Source organism: Chiroxiphia lanceolata, chromosome 19 (assembly GCF_009829145.1).
Source record: "Chiroxiphia lanceolata isolate bChiLan1 chromosome 19, bChiLan1.pri, whole genome shotgun sequence".
Lineage (NCBI taxonomy): Eukaryota > Metazoa > Chordata > Aves > Passeriformes > Pipridae > Chiroxiphia > Chiroxiphia lanceolata.
This window is the reverse complement of record NC_045655.1, coordinates 9,990,107-10,011,756: the sequence shown is the minus strand read 5'-3', so window position 1 is coordinate 10,011,756 and position 21,650 is coordinate 9,990,107. Positions and strand designations below refer to the sequence as shown.

At 50.0% G+C, this 21,650-nt stretch overlaps 1 protein-coding gene across 4 annotated transcripts in view; it reads left to right on the top strand.

The window, feature by feature from the left end:
* The first annotated feature begins 1,019 nt into the window (after positions 1-1,019).
* RGS9 (regulator of G protein signaling 9) overlaps positions 1,020-21,650 on the top strand; it is a 31,220-nt gene continuing 10,589 nt past the window's right edge. For all 4 annotated transcript variants that reach the window (XR_004360337.1, XM_032706933.1, XM_032706935.1 and 1 more), the window contains exons 1-11: positions 1,020-1,149; positions 6,086-6,182; positions 8,793-8,843; positions 9,013-9,119; positions 9,848-9,899; positions 10,943-11,001; positions 11,392-11,468; positions 12,870-12,951; positions 13,142-13,204; positions 18,867-18,896; positions 19,531-19,592. Coding sequence is in view for 3 of the 4 variants with exons in the window: in XM_032706933.1 (XP_032562824.1) it covers positions 1,087-1,149; positions 6,086-6,182; positions 8,793-8,843; positions 9,013-9,119; positions 9,848-9,899; positions 10,943-11,001; positions 11,392-11,468; positions 12,870-12,951; positions 13,142-13,204; positions 18,867-18,896; positions 19,531-19,592 (743 nt within the window). In the remaining variant the exon portion in view is untranslated. The remainder of the gene's footprint in view (positions 1,150-6,085; positions 6,183-8,792; positions 8,844-9,012; positions 9,120-9,847; positions 9,900-10,942; positions 11,002-11,391; positions 11,469-12,869; positions 12,952-13,141; positions 13,205-18,866; positions 18,897-19,530; positions 19,593-21,650) is intronic.

Genomic DNA, 21,650 nt, shown 5'->3' with positions numbered 1-21,650 from the left:
GACATGCACCACAATTCCCAGTCACAACTCCTTGGTGCCTATGTTCAGCCCGGCTCCACACCAGGACTGCTTTAGGGGGAGATTCTCCCCTCTCCAGAGAAACGAGCAGTGCACAGGGGCTTTGCCAGCTGCTGCCTCCCCAACATCACCTGCTCTATGAAAAGGGCTGTTTCCAGTGTGACTCCCAAACTCGGCTCTCCTGGACTGCTGCTGGCACCCAGCACCTTCCAGAATGACCCTACACCTTTGTTTTCTCTGTCACTTCAGCTCACGCTGCCCCCCAGCCTGACCCCCAGAGCCAGTTGGGATCCATGGGCTCTGCAACAGGTCATGGCCCCAAACTCCCGGAACTGGGGCTGTCCCCCCTTGGACCTCAGACACCCAATGGTGCCCCGGGGGAGCTGTGGCCAAACAGGATGCTGTGAACACAGCCCACCCCGGCCAAAGTAGCGCCAGCGCTGCCCTGGGCACCGCATCACCCCACCCGGACCATCGGCCTTCCATCGACCCCCATCCCTGCTCCAAACCCAGACATAAGGCCCTGCACCCAGCGCTGGCCCCCTCCTTCCATCTCATTCCACTCCATTCCATTGCACTACACTCTATCCCATCCCATCCCACTCCATCGCATCCCACACCATCCCATCCCATCCCATCCCATCCCATCCCATCCCATCCCATCCCATCCCACCCCATCCCATCCCATCCCACTCATCCCATCCCATCCCATCCCATCCCATCCCATCCCATCCCATCCCACCCCATCCCATCCCATCCCATCCCATCCCATCCCATCCCACTCATCCCATCCCATCCCATCCCATCCCATCCCATCCCATCCCATCCCATCCCATCCCAATTCCCGGCCCCTCCGCGCGCTCCTTCGAGCGCCCCCACGCGGCCGCCGCGCGCCCCTTCATGCAAATGAGCGCGGGGCGGCGGGCGCTGATTGGCTGCGGCGCGCGGCGGTGGCGCCGCCCCCGGCGGGTGTGGGTGCCCGCAGCCAGGTGCGCCCGGCCGGGGCCGCTCCGCCACTGCCTCCGCTCCGCCACCGCTCCGCCACCGCTCCGCCGCCTCTCCGCCACCATGACCGTCACACGGCTCGACCAGGGCCAGCGATACCGCCCGCGGATGGCCTTCCTCAAAAAGGTGAGCGCCGGGACAGCCGCACCGTTATGGGCATCAGCGCTGGCGGGCACGCCGGGGCCGCGTCCGGGCGGGGCGATGCGGTGCCCGGGGCAGCGCTGGCTTTGCTTTGACTGGGGTGAGGTGTGTTCACAGCATCCTGCTCGGCCACGGCTCCCTCGGGGCAGCTCTGGGCGTGTGGGGTCCGAGGGGTGACAGCCCCATCCCCGGGAGTTTGGGGCCATGACCTGTTGCAGAGCCCCGTGGACCCCAACTGGCTCTGGGGGTCGGTGTGTGCTGAAGTGACGGAGAAAAGAGAACTGTAATTTTGTTTATTTTTATAGCTTAGCCTCAGCTGAATGATTCTCCTGACACGTTTCCTCCCCCTCCTATATTTTTCCCCCAAACCACTCAAATGTGTTGTTTCCCAGGGGAAAACCCATCACCTGCAGTGCCAGGCCAGTCAATGCAGCTCTGGGCCAGTTGGTCCAGTGCGTGGTTCCCAGTGTTTGCAGCTGATGTCTGCTTTCAGAGGATGTATTACAGCCAATGTCTGCTCTCTGCCTCCTTCCAGTTTTTCAGAAATGAGCGTATTTGTGACCAGAAGCACTCTAAGGCGTGGGAAGAACTATCGCCCACGCTTTTGGGTGTGATGTGTAATTTTGTAAAGCATTTGGTGGGTTTTTTTCTGTAGCATTCATTCAAAAGCATCACCAGTTGTAGTATAACTGGTATCTGCAGATTTTAAAAAGCAGTGTTAAGCTAGCTTTTCTCCTACTCACCTCTCCTGCCTGTGGCTTATCCTGTTGAGTGGAATTAACTGAATTTCCAGTGACAAGTACAGCCAGCGAGTTGCTGTTCAAGTTGTAGTTAGCTCTCCTCAACACCCATGACCTAAGGAGGATTTCAGGGGTGAAGGGAGGGGAATTTGGGGCTGTTCAATGCTAAGGTATGAGCCTTACATAGCAATGTGTGCTTTTCACTGCTTTTTGGTACAAGCAGTGTGCTTTTTACGCCAGAGGAAGTAAAGAGGGTGTTTTCTTTGATGCTGAGTCTTGCAGGGTAAATTTGGCTGGGGAGCCCTGCCAAGGGAAATACTCTGGGCTAAATTCTGCACTGAGTAATACTCTGTGGAGTCGAGTGCGGGGGTGCAGAGGAGAAGCTGTGTGCTTTGAGAAAACAACCGCCAGCAGCTGTGCTTCAGCTGCTCTGTGGGAGTGCAGCAGCCTTTGCAAAGTGCTCCGAGTTCCTCAGGTGGGAAGACCTGTCAGAGTACAGCAAATTGCTGTTACAGAGTGTTCACCACTCACACACAGAGCAAGCACCACTCACACTGTGAGCAGCGAGGGGGTTTCAGTAGTGCCTGTGCTCTGCAGGTCTAAGACCTGTTAGCAGTAGGAAAGGAAGCTCCTGGGTGGTCAGCAGAAAGGCCCTGGCTCTCATCTTTGCTTTTGTTCCTCCTCTGTTCTTTCCAGACCTTGGAGAAGCTGTGTTTGGAGCCTTGGCTGTTCCATGGCAGTGTGGTCTGTGTGCAGACAGCCACGTCCTCAGAGCTGTCTGGGTACACCAAGCACCCTTACAGGTTGCCTGTGGTGGGAGCTGAGGATGCTGAGCATCCAGTGAGCACCTTACAGGCTTAAATCCACAAGGACCTAAAATCCTAGAGAGGAGCTTTGTTAATTGCTTAAGCCCGTGCTCACGCTTTGCTGCCAGCTGACACACAGGGGATCCCTGCCCTGCTCTCAGGCTGCTGGCCCCGTGTGCCTTTCTGTGGTGCTGCTCCAGCATGAAGCTCGTGATCACAGCAATCCTGCCACTGACATGAGGAAAGGACAGGGGGTTGCTTTACCAGTGCTGTGTTCTTGCTGTGAGGCTGCTCTGCACGACTCGGGCTGGATGTGGAGCTTGGTCTTCATGGCTGAACCCAGGGGGGGATTGGAGAGCCCCCTCCAAGGCCCTGCAACACCTGCTCATCCAGCAAACACTCATGCTGACACTTAGGCTGCTTTATTCTATTTTGTTCCCCTCCTAAACTGTCTTGGTGAGAAGAATACTGGCACAAGGGTCTGTTGGGACAGAAGCCCCTGAAATGCGTTTTGGCTGGATGCACTTGGCTGGATGCTGGGAGAACTTCAGTGAGGCCAAGCCCTTGGTGCCTGTGCCTGCCCCAGGGTCAGGGTCTGGCTCTGTTGGGCATCCCCTGGCGAAGCTGGAAGCAGGGCTGTGCTTTCCAGCAGCTGCTGGGCTGTGTCTTTTTTCTTGCTGTGCTGCACAAGCTGCATTGTGACTCATACCTTGTGCGTAGGGCTGATGGATTGGATGCTGTTTGCCTTTTCCTCTGCCTCTTCCTTACTCTGGTCCCCAGTGGCTGCTCCCAAAGCTGCACAGCAACCAGGGAGGGACCATCCACAGCCTGGCTGGGGGCTTTTCCAGCCAGGCTTGGCTTCTCAGGCTTAGACCTTCCAGCAGCTGCTGGTCCTCATCTGCCTGGGCATTTCCCAAGCTGTGAGTTTGAGTTTTGCTTTGCACTCAGTGAGCCCTGTGACTTCTGCAATCAGATGGGGGACAGACAGTTTTCCTGTTGCTCCTTTGCGGCTTTCAGGGTGAGGTCACCCCCATGAAGAGATTCTTGTTGCTCTGAAGGGAGAACTCCAGGTGCCCCATGGTGGCTCTGTGCTTGAGGTGAGCTCTCCCCAGAGCCTGGCTCCTTTGGAAGTCCTGATATTTACCTCTGTGTGCATCTCCACCCACCAGCCAGCACCAGGAAGTGGCTTCTGGCTCTGCAAAATTCAAAGCAGGCAGCTCTTTCCTGGCTGAAAGCATGACAGAATGTACTGGAGCCCTGAGCAAAGCAAGCAAATGCTCCTGCTGGGTTTTAACCAGCCCTCCTGGCCTCTCACCAGTGCCAATGGCAACTCCTGGTCGCTGTAATCACCAGTGTTCCCTTAGGAGAAGAGACAGGCTGAGTTTTGATCAGCAAGGTGAATGGTTTGCAGCCCTTACAGCAGCTCCTTCCTTTTTAATGTATATAATTTCTCCAGTGACAAGAGGGAGTGTGGCAGGGTATGAAGGCGGCAAGAGCTGCTGGTTGAAGGAAGGGAACACGCTGTGCTGGGAGGCTGTGTGGGTTTCTGAGCCAATTCCCTGCTCTCAGCTGCTTAAAGACCTGTTTGAGCCCACCAGGGTGGAACAGCAGCCCTGTGCTGGAGCGGGATGTGCTGTGCCACTGGCAGGGAACAAATCCTGCCTGAGCCTGGTGGGACCTGCCGGGCGGTCGCAGCACTGGGGTGTGGTGGGGATGAGCAGGGCTATGTTTGCCCCCTGTATCCAGGTGCTGAAGTGTTCCCTGCTGAGTGACTGTGCAGTTATAGAGAGTGACTTCCCAAGATACCTGAGAGGCTTAGAGGGAACTGAATCTGAATTTCCTAAATTAGCGCCCTGCCTGCTGGACCATCCTACCTTAGCTCATCCCACACAGCTCCACAGGCATCTCTCCATGCACAGCCTTGAATTTGCTGAGGCTGAAATTGTAGGTTCTGTTGAAAGGCCTAAGAAAGCCTGCATCACTTTGGGTCTGGTTTTGCTATTTTAAAATATTTTGTATACGTATTTATACAAATATTTGTGTGAAGTTTTACCAGGCTTCTCTGTTTTAGTATTAATTTGTCACTGCCTTTAAAAGCAGTTGAAAATCCAGTTTTACTGGCAGGCCCAGGGTGCATCCTGTCACTACAGCTTAAATCCTCGCTGAACTTGGCAAGACTTGGGAACAAAGTCACTGTGGTGCCTGTGAAGACAATGCCCTTCATTATTCGTGAGTGTCATCAAGTCACACTCATTAAATCCTCTACTCCTAGTTAAAAAGCTACAGCCTCACCCAAAATGAATGTGCAGAGAGACCAAATTGGTCCTGTTGAAACAGCTTTGATTTAGTATCTCTGGAAGCAGAGGACAGAAAGAAGAGCATCATCCCCAAAGCCAGTGCTCTCACGGCACTCGGATGATCTAAAACAGGGAGGTGAGGAGCGTGGCCCAATCCACCCATCTGAGCAGAGGATCCCAAGGGGAAGCAGGGGCTCTTGTGCTTTTGGGATGGTGCTAGTAGGAAGTCAAATAAAAGATCTTTTAAAATAATTAAAGATAATTGGAAACCAGAAATAGAAGAGGTCTGGCCCTGAGGGTGAGACTCATCCTCTGTTAAAAGCATCGCTCAGGAGTCCAGGTGGGAAATGCTGCCAGATGGCATGATGTTGCTCTGGATGATGTGTCTCTGCCCCATCCCTGGAGGGACTGAGCTTTGCTGCCCACAGACCCTGTCTCAAAACTGTGTGTCTCAGGCTGTGCTGTCTCAAAGGACAGTTCTCATCCCCCCACACCCCAATTTGAGCTTCTTGCTCAGCCCCAGAGCAAAGCAATGTGCTTCTCTTGCTCTTCTGCAGTCCTGCCTGGTGATTATCAGCAGACCAGAAACAGAACCTTTGCTGTTTGGTCTCCAGCCAAAATATTGCTTATATTCATGGTGCATGGTGCAATATCTACAAGTCTGTGCACAGCTGGGGGATCTGTGCAATAGAAGCACAGATTCTATTTCCTCCCCTTTTTTTTTCTTTCAAATTGCCCCAGAAAAGATCCCACTGAGCCAGAAAGGAACATTTATGGGTAGCAGAGATTTTATTTATTTTTTTTTTTCTGAACTCAGCTCTCATGGAGTGGTTGCATCCTGTCCCTGGTCTGCTAACCCTGGCTGTGTTCAGTGGGAGGGAGCGACCCCATGAGTCAGTGTGAGAGCTGACGTGGTTTGGAGGTGGCATCTCTCATGGCAGGGGGGAGGTTTGGAGAGGGCTGTGGCTGTCAAATCCATTCCTGTGGCACACCACTGCCCACCCCTCTGGAATGCTGCAGTGGTCCTGGGGCTCCCTCCTGCCCACTCCTGTAATCCATCCCATCCCATGCTTTGCAGATCGAAGCACTTATGATGGAGATGCAGAGTCCAGACACAGGCATCAAGACACAGACACAGACAGTGATGGTTGCCAGCATCCCACATGCTGTGACAGGTAAGAGCTTCCCTGGGGGAAGGGACCTGGCTAAGAAAGTTCAGCAGAGAAAAGCTGCGTGTGGACCCCATGGCCAGGGTTGCCAGTGCCTGGCTGAATGCTGGAGCCCTTGTTCCCAACAAATATTCCCTGTACATCCTTTGAGATGTACCTGCTCCCTTTATCTCATACTCACTTATGTCTCACTTCATTCCTGCTCTTTGAGTCAGAGACACAAAGATTGATAACCTGCACTTTCAGCTGTCTCATGGGGGTTAACTCAAGTGACCTTGCTTTCTTTCAGCATAGAGGTGAGTAGGTACTGCAGCCTCCAGACTTATCATATTCCCAGTGAGGCTGGATCACAAATAAAGATAAATATTAAAACCCCATTAAAATAAGCAGCCTGGAGGCAGACTGAAAGATGGTACTTTAGAAATGAGCAATAAGCAATTAGTCTCCCATTTAATGTTTACTCCTAGTAATAATTTTTCTTTAGTAGGCAGGAAAAGCACAAAATACTCAACCCACTTCTGTGCCTCTAAGTGACAGCTTTGCCTCATTCAAGCAGGCTGAGGAAGCAGCAGACAGGAGCTGTGCTGTGTTCAGTGTTACAGGCAGCTCTTATCTCAGCCTCCTTGTGCCTGCTCCTCCTTTCACTGGGCACTATCAGTACCTCTGCTTCCCTGTCCTCCAAGCCTCCACAAAAGCTCTTGTGAGGAACCCTCTGCTGTAAATATTCACACACACTCTTACCAAAGTTTCTTCCTCCCGCTTTGGTCTTTCTGCAGCGCTTTGAAATTCAGAACAAAAACTCCCACTGAAACCAGTGAGTTTGCTCCAGGCGACTCAGGAGACTTTCCCCACTGTGTTTGCAAAGTCTGGTAGGCCCTGGGTGTTGTTTGCCCCAATTTTTTTTTTTTTAAAGCCAGGATGCAGAGGCACTGAAGTCTCTTGCCCGTGGGTAGAGTCAGTCGGTGAAAGGGTCAGGAAGAACTCGGACACATCTGAAGCTCGTTCTCAGCAGCACCCTCCATGCATTGCAGTGCAAACCACATCCTGGCTCACACAGTTATTATGCAGCTGAGTTTGGTGGAGGTTTGCATGTACAAAGGAGCTGGCCTTGCCTCCCAGAGCTGTCAGGGAATAGTTAAGGCAGCGCTGCAGGGAAGATTCCCCTATGCTGAAGGTGACATCCCACACAGATTAAGTGAAGGGGAACAAGAACTTCTCTTGATGTCTGCCCAACATAAAATACCACTTCCTAAAAGTCCATGGCCAGCTGGTGTGGAGGGACAGTGCCTGTTTGCACTCATCCTCTTTGCGTGCTGTCTGCTTCATTCTGGTTCCTTAACCAAAAGTGCTGCAAGTTACCTCTTGCATAAGTCATAAATTCTAGTCCACTTCTGAGGGGCAAGTGAGTTCCAGTCCCTTTGCTCACCGCTCTCTAAACTGTGATATTTTTAGTGCTGCACAAGCTGCATGGATACTGATGGACTTCTGGGTGTTGCAAAAGATACTGATTCATGTCTAGCGAGTGTCTGGTGAAGGCATTGGAGCAGTGGACACAGATCCAGTGGAGAGAGCCTGGCTCTGCATGTGCAGGAGGCCAACTAGTTAAATTCACTCAAAATCAGTAAAATGGCTCACAAATAAACCTCGATGTTGAATGTGCACCTTTGGGGGAAAGTGCTTACAGAGAGAGCTGTCTAGAAATGAGTGATGAGATAATCCTTTAATTTCATCTATTTCAGGAAGCAGGCAGTAGGATAAGAGCTCTGAGCCCCTATTAGAAAGTTAAGTCATCACTGCAATGTCAAGAAAGGTCAACACCTCAGTCTGCAATCCTAAGGGAGGTCTGGAAGAAAAAAACAGTAATTGATCAGGGAACAAGTGCATTTTTACCCTCTTTAAATGGAAGGAGGTTCATGAAATTTGCCCCACAGAACATAAACTGCTGGAGATTTATGCTGACTGTGGGTGTGACTGCTCACACTCCAAGAAAAGAACTGGGAGAGATAAAATGTGTGTGAACGCAGAAATCTTGTCTCTCTTTGATAAATCCTGTTACCACTGCAGCTTGGGTCTGAGATTCAGGTATCCCTTCTGTTCCTTCAAGGACTCTTAGAGGACCAGTCACTGGTATTTTATAAAGCTGACACAGGACTGTGATCTGTGAATCTGGAGGTTCTTTGCAGTTAATCTTTCAAGACAAGGTGATGCAAAACAAGGGTCACTTCACCTTCCCTGGGTGTGAAGGCTGTTGCATTGCTTAAGGCACTTCACCTTCCCTGGGTGTGAAATCTGTTGTATTGCTTAAACCCTCTCTAAGCCACCGATGAGGGTTTGGGTGCAGCTCAGGCCAGGTGTGCTTGTGCACACTCTTGCTCTGCCATCCTAAGGTCACTGCCTGCCTCGGGCTCCCTCTCCCAGGGAATGGTGCTGGCTTGGTGAGTGACAGGATGGCCAGTGGGAGACCAGCAGTGCATTTCATCTGTGCTGCCTTGTGTGGTGCATTTGAAAGTACTTTTGCAAAAAGGGGTCTGTGCCCTTGGGGGGATTCGGAGCTCGGTGAGGGCTGTGGACTGGAGAGGTCTCATTTTCACCTGATGGGGTTTTTTTGCCTTGCAGGTAATGATATATTGCAGTGGATCCTTCAGCGCTTGCAGATCACTTCAGAAGGTGGGTAAAAATGTGGAAATGGAGGCTTTTTCAGCTTCGAGTTACAAAACTGTAAGGTCTCCATAGACAAAACCTTTTAGATGAATTCTTCTCCCCTGCATAGGAGCTCACTTTTAATTCCAGTGCAGTGTTTCTGTGCAATCAAAACGTCTGCCTTCTCCATTTTCAGAGGCACTCCACCTGGGAGACCTGTTTGTCAAATATGGATACATCTACCCTCTTCAGGAGCCAAAGAACCTCACCCTCAAGGCAGATGGCAGCCTGTACAGGTTTCAAGTGAGTTGCAGCTTCTCTAAGCTGTTGTGAGAGGGTTCAGCACTAGTTTTTATTAAAAACAGGCAGCTGGGGCAGTTCCCCAGGACCTGTAGTTGTGAGTCCAGGCTGTGCAGCCCTGCAGTTGTTCAGTGTGCAGGAGGAAGGGATCCACAGAGAAGCCTCAGAGTGCAGTTTACAGGGAACCTGTGATAGTTTCTTCAACTAAATTAGTGTACTTGTTCAGCTTAATAATAGCTGTGCTTTCTTCCAAATGTGTGTTCTCTTCCAGCTCTTAAAGTAGCAAATGGAATTGCTGGTTGGAAGTAGAATGATCTGGGATCATTGAATAATGAACATACAAAAAGCACAGTAATAAGGGGATGTTTTCAGTGTTTGTGGTTGGACTGTTTCCACTGCAATGGGAAATCAGAGTGCCCTCACTGGTACTTGGAATGAGGAGTCTGGTTCCCACATGGTGCCAAATCAGGCTCCAGCATCTCAATGTGAGTGCTCAGCCAGCAGGGAGAGGTTGTCCATATTAACTGATGGGAGAGGTGGAGTGGATTTGATACTGGCAGTCGATTCTCCTGTAGCTGTCCTGCACCACGGTGCCAGCTGACACACAGCTGAGGAGCTGAGGCTCTGAGTACAGCAGAGAACTTTCCTCCCTCCAGTGTGGGTGCTTCCAGGTGCCTCTTGGCATGAGTTCAAGGCCTTTGTGCACTAACCAGAGACTCATTTCTCTGCAGACCCCCTATTTCTGGCCCGTGCAGGGCTGGGCTGCTGATGACACAGACTATGGTGAGTTCTGCACTGCTCGTGTTTGGGAGGTGCAGGGAAAGCCCGTGGGTTTGTGCAAAGTCCTGCACCATGTTTGCTCTTCTGTCCTTGTGCTGTGTCTCCACATGCAGTGACCAGCCCTTACATATTTTTTCGTGCTCTCTTGTGAATAATTGTCAGTAGTGCTGAATTGAGGGTGTGACCATCTCGTGGTGGCCTTGATGAGAGAAAGTGCTTAAGCTCTTATGTTCCACTAAGATCCATCCGACAGGAACACATTGAATTACCTTCCTGGGTAGGGAAGACTTTAAACACAGGATTAGATTTCCCTGAGTAGTTAAGTGTATTCCTGGATGTGAGCCCAAGACTATCTTCCTGTAGATTTGGATCAAACCCTGCATTCAGAGATGGTTCTTTCTTTATAGAATGCACAGTGGCTTCCAATATCTCCTGATGGCTCTTTCCACATAAATCTTATGTTGCCTTTATGATGCTTTTTAGTGTAAAGCTGGTCATGAAACTTGGGCTGATGAGCTTGGTTTGCTGCCGTGGGCTGTGCAGTTCACAGACTGATTTGTTTACACCAGCATTATCCTCTGTGGCTTTTATCTGCATTAGGCTGTAGATCTCCCGGGGAAATAAAAAAGCCCATTTTTAGATTGGAATGTTTTTATTAGAACTTGAGCAAAACACTGGCCTGTGTTCGGGAAGCTTGGAGGTCAAACTCTGAAGAACCTCAGCATCTGAAGGATTTGGTCCAGTATCCCTTGATCCATGAAAGCCTGGCTGAGTTCCCAAAGGAAGGGAGATTCCTGGCAGGAGGCACACGCCGCCGGTTCTGCCTGGCTGCTCCCAGCCTGGGCATCCACGACAGAGTGAAAGCACTGAGTTCTTTTTTCTCCAGTGGGCTTTTGTGAGCCTGGAGCTCGTGGTTAGGAAGATATTTTTTGTAGCAGACAAAGACTCCTGGGTTTGTCATGTGGGTAGATTTTTAATTGTTTTAATTGTTCTTGGACTTGTTGGTCTAAGTATAACTGACTGCTTGTTTGCTTCTCCCTGCACAGCCATTTATCTGGCCAAGAAGAACATTAAGAGGAAAGGGATTTTGGAAGAATATGAAAAGGTGAGGAGATGCTGCACTTGTTCCATGACAAGCCCCTCATTTGCTACAGCTTTAGCCCTCTCTTGCTAATGGAGGATGGCAAAAAATCACCTCTTTAATTGCATGAGGTGTTACTCCAGCAGTATCAAAAGCCCAAATTTTGCAAGTGTAAAAACAGCCAGTACAGATAAATGCTGGGAAGTGAATTATAATTTTAACAGGGGTAATTGCTCTCCTTGCATGGGATTTTTGAACTGTTGCAATTCTTGTAATTACGTTCAGAACAATCCAGATTTCCTGGCTCATTTACCAGCTTGGCCTCCTTGAGCTATGGAGAGTCAAGAAAACCCTGGCATGGGAGTGCCCTGGTCAGAATTTTCACACTAACTGCTTTTTTAATTTTTATTCCAGGAACATTACAACATGCTCAATCAAAAAATAAACTACAAGTGGGATTTTGTCATTATGCAGGCCAAGGAGCAGTATAAGTGAGTTGACTTGCATTCCCTCATTTGCATCACTGGGGAGGGTACAAGGAGCAGAGCTTGGCTGTCTTGGTGCACAGTTAAATTACCCCTCAAAAACACCAACTGCAGCTTTAAAATGACTTTTAGGAGAGGTTTGGATTTTGCACCTGATGTGGCTTCCTGAAGAAGCTGAGGTCTGATGCTGCAGTGTGCAAGCCCTCCTTAGGGACAGCTTCATTTAGCTCAGTGTTGTCCAGGAGCATTTGTGTACCAGGCCACTGGACTTAGGGCCTCTTGTTGGTCTGGGTCAGTTATTACTTGCACATCTCACAGCTGAATGGAGTGCCCTGAATGAAGAAGCAGTAAATGTTCCCAGCAGGGATTTCTGGAGAAAACTGTGAGGTGCATACTGAGACACCCAGCTGAAATGACTTGATTTTAGAAGCTGAATCCTTCAAGTAGGAAAGTTGGTGAATGTTAGATGGGATTACTCCTTTGGGCATAGGATCTTTCCTACTCCTGTGGATCCCTTTAACCTCCTTTTACCTCCCAGCTCGGCAGGCACTGCCTCTGCTATTCAGCAGCCTCTCTGTCTTCCCTGGGATGGCAGCCAAGTCCCCGGAATACAGCTCATCAGATAACTGTCTCATTAGACACGAGACTGTTGTTCTTGTAAATTGAGGTCAGACTTGGGCTAAGAGATGCCAAATGCAGTTTTAAAGTCAGATACCGAGCCTGTGTCTGAACTAGCAGATTAAACTCGTCTGCGGCTGTTTGCTGGTGCTGCTGGGGCAGACTGGTGAGAGCAGCCTGCATCCACCCTGCTCACCACAGCAGGGAGGCCACATGCAAACAGCCTGCTGGGAATGCTCCCTTCCCCATGCTAAGTCCCAAACTGTGCCCAGGACTTTTCTGGGAAAGAATTAGTTGGTCCAAGCCCAAACCCATGCTAGTGCCTCTTCTGTTTAATTGTAGAGGTGATGTGGGTTTTGGTGCCTGGGAACACTCCTTGGTACCATTTCCAAATAATTTCTTGTGAGAAATGGCCCCACTTCGCTGTGAGACAGGGATGGGACGTGTCCAGGATGTATCTCTATGTGGCAATCCTCATATTTTGCCCGGGGACATGGGAGATGGATCAACATGAAGCAGCAGGACTGATGGCGAGTAGCGGATTGTCAGCATAAAGCTACCGAAGGGCTGCCTGTCTAATCAAAAGGGGATGTGTCTGCTCCCAGCTCAGCTTAGGAAGATGCTGATTTCTCAAAAGCCATGTGTGGCCATGTGAACATGATCTGCAGCCCCAGAATTAGCTGAGGCAAGATGTGATGGGGCAGGGGAGGCTTGAGGTGTTCCCTGTTTCTCATCCTGCTGGTTTTAGGAGGGGAAAAGTCATGTATTCCCCTGTTGTTGGCTTTGCAGGGCAGGGAAGGAGCGGAAGAAGGAGGACAGGTACGCCCTGGACTGCCAGGAGAGAGCCTACTGGCTGGTGAACAGAACCCCTGTAAGTAGAGGATGATGGAGTGTGACTTTGCTCCGAGTGGGGCATTCCCAGATTCAGGGGGCAGAGCTTCCCAGGGCATGGCTGGCACTGGAGCCCTTCGGGGCTCAGGGGTGTCCTCGTTCATTTGTGGGACCCACAGACTTTAAACCAAAAGAGTCACAAAGCTGCTGATGTTTCTTGTCCATCACAGCCGGGCATGCAGGATGTGCTGGAGTACGGAGTAGACCGTGTAACTGATCCCAATGAAAATAAGGTAACCCAGGTGAGACAGTTGTTTGGTTTTTTTATTCACACCTCCTCAGTTTGTTCAGGAGGACACAGACAGTGTCCCTGGGATTGTTGGTTTTTTGGGCATGACAGGCTGAGGTGTCAGCTCAGCTGTAACAGCCCAGCAGGCCAGAGGTTGAGGTCGTCTCGTCTGGGAGGTGGGGCCTTCAAAATAGGCTTTGGCAGCTTCTTCTGGCTTGAAATTACTTTGTCAGCTTTCTTGCCACACCAGTTAGTGTGGGTGCTTGGCTACAGGACATGTATTCTTTGCTGGTGAGACTGAATTAGGGAATCCTCTATCTCCAAGTGCTCATAGCTGCCTTTTTATTAGGGCTGAATGAATTGAGTGGGATTGTGGGGTATAAAGGGTCAGGGGAAGGATCCAAGTTTAAAATCAAAGGACAGAATACCTCCAAAAGGGTAATTAATGTGTGGTAAGAAGATGAAGATGATGGTGTGGTGTATGGGATACACAAAATGTTGCCAAAAAAATGCATATTATAGACTTTAAAGAAAGAGAATTAAAGAACTGAAACCATGGAGGCTGTAACTGGGTGAACTGGTTTGGAGTCCACAGTGAGACAGTTGCAGTCAGTGGATGAGGAGCTGGAGCTGCCTTTCCCTTTCTCCTTCAGTTCTCTGAAGTGATCCTGTATTTGTGCACTTGTCTATGTTCATTTGGAAGCAAAGTCTCAAAGCATCTCTCAGCAATTAAATGGAAATGTTACTGTGATCACACTCAAGGTATTCCCACAACTTCCCATTTTTCTAACAGCCTTTAAACATCTCAGCAGCCAGAGGCAGGATAATTGCTTTGGCCAGCTGTGTTCTGTTGCTATAGAGACTGAAAAGGAGCAAAGTGTAGGCTTGGGGTGTATTTTATTTTTCCTTGCTGTAAGTAGCAGCTGTTGAAAGCCTTTTTTAAAGTCTTTTTTAAGAGTAAAGAAGTGGTGGAAAGAGGAGTAAGCCAACTCCTCGCCCACGGTTTTACAGCTGACACGGAAAGGATTTTAGGTTTGCAAACGGTCTGAAAGCCCACAGCCATCTGCCAGCTCCAAGAGGAAGTGAGCTGAGGGATCTCTGTTCAGTTCTACCCTGGAATGAGAGGTGGTCAGTTCCCCCTGTCAGTGGAGACTCCAAGGAGGGCATAAACCAAAAGACACCAGCTTTGGGGTGACTTCACTGCCCTTCCCCTTTAAGCTGGTCTCTGGAGGCTGAGCTGAAGAAGGAAAGTTCTTCTTGCTCCTTTTGCCTTTGAGAGAGCGATTGACAACACATGAGACAGCCAAAAGCCCACATGGAGTCTCCTTTGGACAGGCAGCTTTGTTTTTTAACTTCTTGCAGGCTCCTCTCACAGACACCTGTGGCTCAACAGCTTTGGTGAGCAGAAAGGATGGGCCAAGCTCTGATTTGTGTCTCTGTTCCTGCTCAATCCACCTTCACTTTGTTGGCCAAATAATTGGGGTTTTTATCTTGGCGGTTGAGAAAGAAAATTATTATTTTTTGACATCAGAGTGGCTTCTTTGAAGCTGATATTGGCACGAACATCTTTCACTTGCTCAGACCCTTTGGTGGGCTGCTCCCTCCCTGACTGATAGAGTCCTCTGGGGATAAACAGGGGCTCGAACTCCTTTGAAGGGAACTTTTATTACTGACCCATGGGCATCCCTTGCTGTTATAATGAGTTAGGGGTTGTAGCTAAGGCAGAAGTAGCCATCAATCGAGCAGCTAATTAAGTGTTGCTTTAGCCTTTTGTTACCCAGTTCTCAGACTCATGATTGGGCCTCACTGCTCAGAGAGTTACCAGGCAACTGCCAGACCTGCTGAGTGCCTGCAGGTTCATGCTCAGCTTCTGCCTCCTGTAACCAGAGTGTTTCTGAAAGGTGCTTTAGCTTCTCCCAAAATCGTTGTGCTGGATTCAGGGGCTGCTGAATGAGATGCCCTGGCTCGTTATACACAGCAAATCAGCCATAGATCAACGAGTCGTTGCTGGCCTTTAATTTCATAAGTCCCTGTCAGTTTGGCTGATAAAGTTCTGCTGCATCATCACATCTTTGGAAAGAGCAGGGTCAGGAGCAGATAAACAAGAGGGGGGAAAACTGGCCTTTTGAGTGAAACTGGGCATATGGACTGTTAGGGATTTAATTTCCAGCTGGGCTGGATGCACCAGTACAGTGGAGATGAGTGTTGAGATGATCTCTTGCCAGACTTGGGATTTGCCTTTGGCACGTGGGCTGTAGGGAAAGGCCACGTCTGCCCCCGAGGAGGGGTGTTGGTGTGTGCAGGGGCAGCTCTGTGTGTGCCACAGTGCAGCTTGCAGTGTTGGAAGAACAGTGCCCACAGGTTTGCCTTGCACTGAGCTCCAGGGGGAGGCCGAGCTGAGCTGGCCCTGCCCCGTGCTTGTGCAGGATTCCTGGGATCAGCCTCACATCTTGAAGAGCTCCCTGCTGTGTCTCTGTCGGGATCTGCAGTGTCCTGGTCAGTCCAAAACGAGCTCTGGACAACAACCTCTGCTTGTTCTTCTCTCCAAGCTTCATCTGGGCATACACCCCAAAGCTGTTTCGAGCTGTTTATGAGCTCTGTAAGCAGGGAATGGTGGCCAGACAGGCAAAAACATAATGACCATCACCTCCCCGGTGTGGTCAGGAAGGCCCATGCCGAGGGCAGAGGAGATCCATGCGAATGGGTGGTTGGGAATTAGCAGATATCCCAGCTCTTGTCGGAGCTCGTGGCATCAGCCCTGTGGATCAGGTCCAGGCACAGGCTCTGGAACAGGTCCTGGCTGGCTCCCAGCTGAGCCCTGCAGCCTTTTTTGCCCCGGGAGCACTCAGCCAGAGGCACTGGGATGTGACAAGGCCGGGCGGGGTGTCCCGGGTGCCATGGTGTGTCCTGGGAAGGAGGAGGAGGAGGAGGAGGAGGAGGAGGATGTGTAACAGCTCGTGGCACTCGCCTGAGACAGACCCAGGCCTTTCACTAATTGCCATTTTGGTTTGAAGCCCGCGGGGCGGGGGAGCTGATCCGCGGTAATTGCGATAAGTCACTCGTTAAGGGCATTGCAAAATTAATCTCATTAGGAGAAATGAGCCTTTTGTTCCGAATATGATTTCCTTCCAAATGAAGGGAGAGTGGCTGGGTGGCACAGGGCACTTTGGCACCGCTGCAGTCAGTCGTGGGGGTGAGGATGGGTGGGATGGTGGGGACCACTGGCAGTGCTCAGCAGGACACAGAGAGTATTCAGGGTCACTTGTGGCAGCAGTGAAGCTGGGAACTGGTTGTGGGAGCACTGTGGGAGAAAGGGAAATGAAATGATGTGCAGCTCTGGGGTGAAGCAGCTGAGATTCTTCCCAGTTACTGTCAGTTTGGGAACTGGAAAGGGCTGGGCACAGCCAGCACCTGCAGCCTCACGGGGTGCTCAGCACTGGGCTCCCCTTTGGCTCTGCTGCAGTTCAGTGGTGCTCAGCCCCCTTTTCTGAGTGAGCCTTGGCAAATCCCCTCCCCACCTCGAGCACCCCACCAGGCCCCCTTGGTTTTCCCAGGCCCAGCTGTCCACCACACTGCCCTCCACACTCAGGCAGTGGCAGGAGGGAATTCTTGTTGTAGGGTGCACTTAAAAAAAAAAAATAAAATCTTCCCTTGTTTGCAGACATGGCATTGGCTTTGATTTTGACTCACCCACATATAATTTTTGTATTGTCATAGCATTTTAATTCATACCTTTCCTTTTCTATGTAACATTTAACTTACTGTGTTCTTCTTCTCTTTCCCACAGCTGTTTTGTCTCGTGTGTGTGTGGTGTGCTGCCAACCTCTCAGACCCTTCTAGAAGAGAACAAAACTTTACTGCCACATGAGTTGCCTCCAAGCCACTGTGCCAGCACCCACCTCTCCTCACCCCACTGCACCAGGCCTGTCCGAGGCCCCACTTGATAAAAAAGTGGAAGAAAAATAGGGGTTTTTTTAAAACAACTAATGATTTTAATATTTTAAAGTCAATGCATTAGCCACACTCAAATTCCATCAAATGGAACTGCTCAGCTGGCACTTGTAAACCTGATGAGGCCTGGCTTATATCTCAAGTTCCCCAAGGAGACAGGGAACTGCTGTTGTGCAGGAGGCAGCTGGCCTGCAACAGAAACACAGGTCTCTAAAGAGGACACTTCTAAGACAGTAAATCAGCAAATTTCTCTGCTCAAGCAGGTGATTTTTTTTTTTTGCCTTCCATTTCTACAGTCTGTCTGAAACAACAACACTGTAGAAATGGGGGGAAGAAGTGGTGTCTACGTGGAAGGTGACCTGTCATCAGGGGTGCAGCAAAGAGCAGAGAAGGGTGAAAAGCTGTTCCTTGCTTACGGGTCCTCCATCATTTATAAGATATCCCAGCAGCCTGTGAACCAGTGAGGGAGGTTTGCTGTCCTGTTTGTCCCTGCTGAGAGGATGTGTGCTGCCACATTCAGAGCTGGTCGTGGCGTTTCCAGCAGGAAAAGCTTCCTCCCTTCCTCAAAACCAATGTGATTTCTGTTGGTGCTGCTCTGGCCAGGCTGGGTCAGTGTTAGGGTCAGATGGGTTGGCTCCATGGTAGTGCTGTAGAGATTGACTGATCTGCTGCATATCTGGCTCCTGCTGCTGAAATGGTGAGTGTGCCCTCCCAAAACCAAGCAAGTTTCAGCAAAATGTGCATATTTTTCTTCCACGTGCAGAACAGTTTCTCCATCCTGAGTGGGACTCGTGATGATGGTTAAAATGCAAAAGCAGGTCTGCACCATGATGGTCCCCTCACAGAGCAGCCCTGGGGGAGCACCTTCCCTTTCCAAAAATAGGGGCAGCTCGGGGTGCAGGTTCTCTGGGGAGATGAGGGGAGAAGCAGGGCTGCCTGTGGCATTTGGTACCAGATGCTTCATCCCTCACCTCTCACAGACTTCACCAAGGCACTCTGCAGACTCCTGCCTGCCACGGGGTTACTTTGATAGAACTTCTGGGATGCAGATCTTGGCTAAAACAGAAACTGAAGAACTGAAGCCCCTCCTGAGCCTTTAAAGTCTTGCTGGGAGCATCCCTGACTTAGCCTGTCTTTCCTTCTCCCTTCTGCAGTTTATTCCACACAAAGTAACTGTGCTTCAAAGGAAGCTGTGTGAATAAACACCCTGCAGTTAATTTCTTGCCTTCAATTGCTTGCTCATTTGTGGATGACATGTAACATAGTCTGAGTTATTCAAATCACAACGTAAACACCCCTTGCACAGCAGATACTGCTTCTGAGGCTTTTAATTGTGGTGTTTATATTTTGCAGTGTGTTGGTTCCTGTCTCCTTTAGCTAATATTGAATGATCTAATCTGTGTCTCGTAAATGAATCTATTTTAGCTGCATTAGAATAACCCCTTAATTGAAGGCATGCAGGCAGCCTGTGATGGGAGAAGCAATGCTAAACAGTAAATACAGCTAATGGGACGATTTACCGTGTGTGGATGCTCTTGGCTTTGATGATACCCTGATTAGCTGAGCTGCTGTGTTTGATTTTAATTGTAATGAGAATTAATTGGAGAGCGCTGCACAGCAGCAGCCCTGCAACGGTGTTTCCATGTCTCAAAAAAAAAAAAAAAAAGGCAAGTTTAATCACCCATCCCAATGTAATGGTTTTCTTTCTTTTACAGAAAAATACTATGGAAGCTTATAGGAGAGAGGTAAGTGGTGCTTACCTCTCTTCCAGGTGTTCATCTTACATCAGTGTAGGATGGGGGCTCAAACCCCCTGTGCAGGGGGTGTTTTAAAAACAGAGCCCCTGCCCCGTGGAGGTTTTGGTCAGTGTGCTTTCAGGACATTCCCTGCCCCTGCACCTCCCAGTGCAGGCAGCCAGCAGCTCTCCCAGTGATGGGAAGGCTCAAGCAAGGACAGACACCAGGGCTAAATTCAATAGATCAGAATTAGTGGTGGGGAAATCACAGGAGATACATCCAGTGGCGCCAGTGCAGAGACAGCCAAGAATCAATGATAATTACATGCTAAATCATCCAGGGCATTTGTAGGTGCCGAGGATGGTAGCTATTATTCAATTTTTATATAGCATGGGGAGCGCTTTTTAATTACTTGCACATTGCAAAATGCTCTTCTGATGTTTGCAGTAAGCTCAGTGAAAACAGACATTTTAATGAGGCAGTTTAGGGATTCTGTGATTCCTTGGACATGCAATAATTAGGGAAGAAGCAGTCCCTGCTGTAGTTAGCCTCACTACCTGGGAGGGGGCATATCTGAGGTTCTGATAGGCCTTGTCTTCATGTCTCCACGCTCCTAACCATGGCCATGTCTGATCCCTCTCAGATCATGTACTATCAGCAGGCCATTGGGAAGACCAGAGTGAAATCTTCTGTCTCTCTTGGAGGGTAAGTCCTGATTTCCTTCTGTCCACACATTAATTAGTCTTCAGTGCTTATCTCCTAATGAGATGATGAAGCTGTCTGCTCCGGCAGCTGGTGACTCAGCCCGGGAATCGATGTGGTGGCCTCACGCTGGGCTGTCTGGGCTCTGTGTTGTCTGGGCTGGGAGGCAGAGGAGGGATCAGAGTCCCAGCAGGATGAAGAGGCTCCCTGGGAGCAGCACCAGCCCCTGGGTTGAGATTCCCTCTGAAATCAAGGGATGCTCAGGCTGGGCCGGGCTGTGGCGCTGGGACACAGCTCTGCAGTCTGGAAAAGCAGCCGAGTGGAGCTGCCTCGTGAGGGTCCAGCAGGGATGAGCAACCAGAGGGGAAAGGCTGACCCTCCAGCTCCTGGTTGCCAGCCTGCTAGGCTGGATTCACCCCCATGAGTGTTCCTGCTGGGAAGTTGCTGCTGGTTCTGTACTACAGAGGAACACACTCCTCTCCATGAGAGCAATTAATTAGCAATTCCTCTTCCCAGTGGGAGTGTTTCCTGATCAGATTCTTGATGCAGCCAGTTAAGTGCAAAGCATCCAGTCCTGGCACGAGCCATCGGTGTGTTTGCCAGAGGCATTTCTCACCTGGAGCCTTGTGTGCTGACCAAGTGCAGCCCATAGCACCTGTCTGGTTTCCACAGTCATTGCCACCAGAGATTCATACCAGATCTAAGATAAACAAGGTGCTCAAGCCTTGTTCTCTGGAGAAGACAGTTGTGGATGAATGAAATGGGAGGGAGAATCTGTCTTCTGAGAGTCAGGACTTGGAGGGCACCAGCAGTTCTGCTCGTTTAATCTGTCACTGACTCGAGGTCGCTTCAAACTCTCCTGCCTCGATTTTCCAAGCTGAAGCTGGGGACACCTGGCTACCTTCCAGGAATTTTGTGTTGTTTAACTGTTTGGCAGTGGGGCTTTTCACTCATTAGTTCTGATGGGATTAGTTCTACCTATCACCTAGATGAAAAATCCTCAGGAAATTTGGAGCTCCATGTCAGCTGCAGGATTGGGTCCAAATCAGATTATTATCGATGAGCAGCAGCTGGACAGTGTGCACCCTTCAGAGCATTGCATTGATTTAGGAGGAGCTCCAGAACACTAATCATTGAAAGGACAGGGCTGTGTTACCTGGGTTGGCAGGTTGAGATTTGTTTGATTAGAATATATGGACTGTAGTGAATCATGCAGGTGCTGGGTGCCTTGGCATTTGCAGTGGGAAGATAGGATCGAGCACTTGTGTGCGAACCTGGGGTTTGCTTTGTGCAGGAGCATTGTATAACTGCAGGATCTGTGCCAAAGTGCCCGTTAGCAACAGGCCCCTGGACAGTGCACTCCCAGCTCTGAGCACATGAAAGCACTTTGGCCTGGGAGGAATTTTAAACGCAGAAACCAGATGATTTTTTTCGAGAATGAAAAAGGGAGGAGAGAGCTAAAATTCCGGGACATTAGTGAAATCGGTTGTAATTATAAGTCTGGCCAAGTTAGAAGGTAGGAGAAGTGTTTGTCTGGTTCCTGCTGGGATAGAGACAGTTTTGCTTTGTGCCAAGCCCTCAGAGCCATTTGCAGAGGAATGAGCTGTGTGGTAGGTGAGGGAGGAAAAGAAGAGCTGAGATGAGCTCTCAGGACTCCCTCAGTTTCCTGAAGCTCCCTGGGCTCTCCCACAGCTTGTGGGAATGCTGGGGAGAACCTACCTGAGTGAACACAGAGCTTGTGTTCCTCTTCTCTGGCACTTCCCTCCCAGGATGGTGCAGGATCAGGCCTTTGCCAGCTGGCTGGAGAAGGAGACAGAAACCATTCGGGGGCTTAGTCCCACTTCTTGAAGTGAAGGGGCAAAAAGAGGTGATTGAAAAGAGTCTTGTATCTCCTTACCCTTGAACTGACAAATTCACTGCTTTGAAAGACAGCCAGGAGATTTCTGTTTGGGAAATGGAAAAGGTTAACTGAGCTAATGAATCAGTTTTTCTAGGAAGGCAGGGGTCATGTTCCAGATCCCTGTTGCTGATGGGGCTGCACCTCTGAGGAGATCTATAGAC